The following is a 4,839-nucleotide window of genomic DNA, read 5'->3' on the forward strand; positions in this document are numbered from 1 at the left end:
TGCATGAATGAATGCCTGTAAACCACAATGAACTGAATTAACACTATAAAGAAGATTGGGACAAAATTCCTCGATGTGAGACACTGACAAAGTCAGACCGAAAAAGATTCCTTAAAGTTGTTGCTGCTAAAGGTGCTTCTACAAGCTACTGAATCATCAGTGTACTTTTCCCAGGACTGTCATAGGATAAACTGAGTGATTACCTGCATTTTTGTGCTCCATAATGTTTCAGTGTTCAACTGGCATCTTTTAACTGATTATAAAAGAATATGCTAAAATAAAGGATGAAACCAAATTTTCTTTCAGGAGGAAGCTGCAAAAGACTGCATTCAACATCAATTTCCTAAAAACCTTTTTTATTAGAACAAGATGGTGAAACTTGTCAACATGAAACATGAGAATGAACACAACACAGTCCTGTCACCGTTAAAGACATACACACCAGTATCTGTAAGCATGTGTGGTGGATGAAGTTGGGGTCACCTCTGGGAGTAAATCCATGAACCGATGCTCTGCCTGCCAACACATGATTTTCAAGTTCTCGTGCACTCACTTACATATGCACTCAAACTATGCGTGGTTCACCCTGTCCAAAGCAATGTAGAAACTTTTCTTGTCATCCAAACAGTGCCAGCCGATTGGTCCAATCTCGCAGTCTGCACAGATGAGGTACTTGATCCTCCCCACGTCGTTAGTGAAGCCTACATTCTCAAAAGTGTACATGTCATCCACGAACCAGTGGGCAGTCAGTGTGTCACCGTCCACTGAGGCCTCTGTGCTGCTGAGGCCACTCTTTTTCCGCATGGATGGCAGGAACAGCTGGTGGCAGAAAACACAGGAACAGATGATTTAAAAAACAAAACAAAAAAAACTTGTGAAACAGCACAAAATTAGGAGTGAAACAGGGTAAGCATGAAGGGGTTTGTGTCAGCCTCCAGCTCAGATTTAAGTTTCTCTCATCTGTTGAGCACAAATACAGCTCATCTTGAAGAAACAGAGTTAAATCCCTGATTTTCTACTTTGCATTTCAGCGTAAATAGGATGTTTTTCTTTGCATAGAATTAGCCGAGTATGAAAATTTTTTAATAAAAACCTCCAGCACCTGCAGTTGTATTCTGCTCTTCAAAGAGTCAGCATATCCTAAATATCCATGTGCCTTTTGCTCACACATCTGCAGAGCCAAGTCTGTCTTTAGTAACTAAGGCCTAAAGAATACATCTGTTTCCTTTCTTAATTCAGTAGCAGCACCTGCAGTATATTTACTGAAAAGCACCCTGAAGAATCAGTAATTTCATTAATTTATTTATTTATAAAGCACGTTTAATAACAACAGGGAGCTGACCAAAGTGCTGTACAGAGTAACAGGTAAACAATGACATTGACAACAACGACAGGTAAGAAAATTAAAGGAAAATTAAGATAAAAGAATTGGTAACTCTCATGCAGTTTCGAAAGTCAGAGTAAAAAAATATGTTTTAAGATGCGATTTAAAAAGTAACAGTTGGGGCCTTTATAATGTGGAGAGGTAGATCATTCCACATTTTCGGTGCCACAACCGCAAATACCCGATCTCCTCTATGAACCATCCTAGACTTATGTAAGGTAAGGAGCAGGTGATCGCTTGATCGAAGGGCTCTAGAGGGCGTATAAAGCTGCAATAGGTCAGACAAATAGTCTGGTGCCTGGCCAATTAGCACTTTATAAGTCAAAAGTAAGATTTTGAATTTAATTCTAAAACGCACTGGAAGCCAATGAAGGGAAGCAAGCACCGGAGTAATATGTTGGTGTTTCTTCACACGAGTCAAAAGGCGAGCTGCAGCATTCTGTACAAGTTGGAGCCGGGCCAAGCTGGACTGACTGACACCCACATATAGTGAATTGCAGTAATCCAGTTGAGATAAAACAAACGCATGAATTGCTCGTTCCAAATTTCTAAAAGATAAAAAAAGATCTCACTTTGGATAGGAGCCTTAATTTAAAAAAGGACCGCTGGACAACTGAATTAATTTGTTTCTCAAATGTAAGTTTGCTATCCAAGAAAACCCCCCAGGGTTTTTACATGCGTTTTAACAGCACATGTTAGGTTGCATAAGTCCAGATCTGGGGCATTGAAATAACAGCTCGGTCCAAAAATAATTACCTCAGTTTTATCCTCATTGAAGGTAAGAAAATTTGAGGCTATCCAGGTTTTAACTTCGTCAAGACATTTGACTAGCGATTCCATGGGCGTGGAGGTGTTTCTATTAAACCGAAGATAAATCTGGGTGTCGTCGGCATATGAGTGAAAGCAAATGTTATGCTTCCTAAAGATTAGGCCTATGGGCAACATGTAGATTGAAAAAAAGAATTGGGCCTAATACGGAACCCTGCGGGACACCACAAGTAAAAGGAGCTGGAGAAGAAATAAAATCATCAAGGCTCACGGAAAAAGTCCTCTCGGAGAGGTACGGCCTAAACCATTCCAAGGGGATACCTTTGATACCACATTGCTCCAAACGGGAGTTCAGAATGATGTGGTCAACAGTATCAAAGGCTGCAGTTAAGTCTAGGAGCAGGAGCACAGCTGGGTCTCCTGAGTCAGTGATTAATAAAATATCATTAAGTATTTTTAGGAGGGCAGTTTCTGTGCTGTGGTGGGTTTTGAAGCCCGACTGGAACTTCTCAAAAATATTATGACTATTTAGAAAGGTTTGTAGCTGCTCAAATACAATCCTTTCTAAAAATTTTGACAGAAACGGAAGCTTGGAAACAGGTCTAAAATTAGCAAGAACTACAGTACCGTAATGACTTTGGTGTTTACAATCATTGGTCATTTTTTATTAGGTACATCTGTTCAATCGCTCATTAATACAAATAGCTAATCAACCAATCACATGTACCTGGCAGCAGACAACCTGCTGAAGTTTAAACTGAGCATAAGAATGCAGAAGAGAATCTGAACGCACAACACCTACCGATCTTCTGATTGTGGCTTACAGCAGGATAACACTCAATGTACGGTAACAGCTCAAATGAACTCAAACTGATTTCTTAAACATAAAAATGAATTTGCTGTACTCAAATCATCTCCACTGTCATTGGATCTCCCAAAAAGCACCTTTGGGATGTGGTGGAACAGGAGTCACATCATGGATCTGCAGCCAACAAATCTGCAGCAACTGTGTGATGTTTTCATGTCAATATGGACCCAAATCTCATGAGGAATTTTTCCACCTTGTTGAATCTCTGCCACAAAGAATTAATGCAGTCCTAAAGACAAAAACTGGTCGAACCTGGTCCTAGCAAGTTGTACCTAATAAAATGACCAGTGAGTGCATATCTGCCTCTGATTGGTTTGTTTCAGCAGCACTTTGGTTTGGCGTTATTATCCTTTGAAGCACACAGGAACTCACTGATATTAAAACGATCAATGTCAAAAGAGACTGAATGCATGCGCCATACCTCCTTCTCCGCTAACACGGCCGTACCGGGGCAGAGCACCTTGGACCCGCAGCGTTGACACAGCACAGACTTGCTGTTTTTGCCGTCATCAGAAACCAGGCTGGATCGGTCCGTGCTTTCTTTCGATTCCTGATCCATGTCGATCCCCAAAGAAGAGCAGGTTTACTCGGACGAACGAGCACAAAGAGGCTCAGGGGAGACTTCCACCAAGAAAACCAGGCTGGTCCAAGAGATCTCCGTTAACTGTAACGGTTAAGGAGATGATGTTAACTAAAGTGCGATCTTAAACAAACAAACAAAAAAAAAGAATAAAGGGAGGGAACGAACAGAAAGGGTGCACCGGAATTACGAGCCGTGCGGAAGTCCCTAATCCTAATTCATTTTTCTTTACGTTCCAAATACAGGTCACACATATTCCTAAACCACAGCTTAAAAAATACATTTAAAAAGATAATTTTAACCTAATGCAGTCCAACGGGATGACCTGTATCTTCATGTGCGCTAACTCCGGATCTGACACTGACAGACATAAAGCTACAGAGCAGAGACATATGTTTTAGACACATGCATTTTAAATTAAGTCAAATAACGCGTACCTATATGCTGCAGAAGATGCTCTGAACAAAACTGCATGAGACAAGCAAGCTAGCCCAAGCTAGGCAAACAATCTGGGTCTCTGTGTGCCAACCAGTAAATGCTCCCGTGTTGAAACACGGAGCTGTGACTTGGTTCCCAGTTAGATTTTATTTTATGTTGTTTTTTTCTTCACTGTTTACCTAACCAACCAACCAACCAACCAACCAACCAACAAACAAACAAACAAACAAAATCAGCTTAGTTTAGGTTACTTTCCGTACGAAGAAGTATTAGGACCACATTAAAAAATAGTGTCCATTTTAAATATTAAAGTCAAGATTTTGAGATTAAACTCGAAATAGCAAACAAACAAACACGAACTGTAGAGATTCCATTTGTCATTTTAAGCCAAACAGCTGCCACGGCTCCTATGCCCTCTACAAAACGTGTAGATGAGTTAGTGAAACAAAATGATCAGTTGTCTTATCGTGTCCTGTGTTACAACATACAGGACGTGATCATCGAGTCCAAAGCGGGTGGATTATGGCTATCCTTGCATCTGACCATTGCCAGCCATTTCATTTTCTATAAATCCGGCCACCAGATGCAGCTTTCTGCTTTCTCTCTTCAGTTTCTTTATACTTACCGCCACAATTTCCTTGTAACTAAAACCGAATCCGAAGTAAGATTTCACTATCCCATCTACACAAGGCATTTTGTAGAGGGTATAACAGCCGTGGCAGTTTGTCTTAAAACAAAAACTGTAATCTCCACATTTTGACTTTATTTTCAAAATGATACTCCTTCATATGTATACCAGAG

The 4,839-nt window shown here is 40.5% G+C and overlaps 1 protein-coding gene across 1 annotated transcript; it reads right to left on the reverse strand.

Moving 5' to 3' along the window:
• Positions 1-339: 339 nt before the first annotated feature.
• rabif (RAB interacting factor) lies at positions 340-4,172 on the reverse strand. Its single transcript, XM_080891394.1, has 3 exons — positions 4,038-4,172; positions 3,442-3,684; positions 340-819 (listed from the first exon to the last, which is right to left on the reverse strand). Exons 2-3 carry the CDS (start codon positions 3,577-3,579, stop codon positions 571-573), a joined length of 387 nt encoding a protein of 128 aa, XP_080747520.1. The 5' UTR covers positions 3,580-3,684; positions 4,038-4,172; the 3' UTR covers positions 340-570.
• Between the last annotated feature and the right edge of the window lie 667 nt (positions 4,173-4,839).

This window comes from Rhamphochromis sp. 'chilingali' (genome assembly GCF_963969265.1).
Source record: "Rhamphochromis sp. 'chilingali' genome assembly, chromosome: 9".
NCBI lineage: Eukaryota > Metazoa > Chordata > Actinopteri > Cichliformes > Cichlidae > Rhamphochromis > Rhamphochromis sp. 'chilingali'.

What these genes read in the sequence shown, in the direction of transcription:
- rabif (XM_080891394.1), bottom strand. Translation starts at nt 3,579, where the DNA reads ATGGATCAGGAATCGAAAGAAAGCACGGACCGATCCAGCCTGGTTTCT. An exon ending in CCGTGTTAGCGGAGAAGGAG is followed by an intron (nt 820 to 3,441) that starts GTATGGCGCATG and finishes TTCTGCCACCAG; the next exon opens with CTGTTCCTGCCATCCATGCG.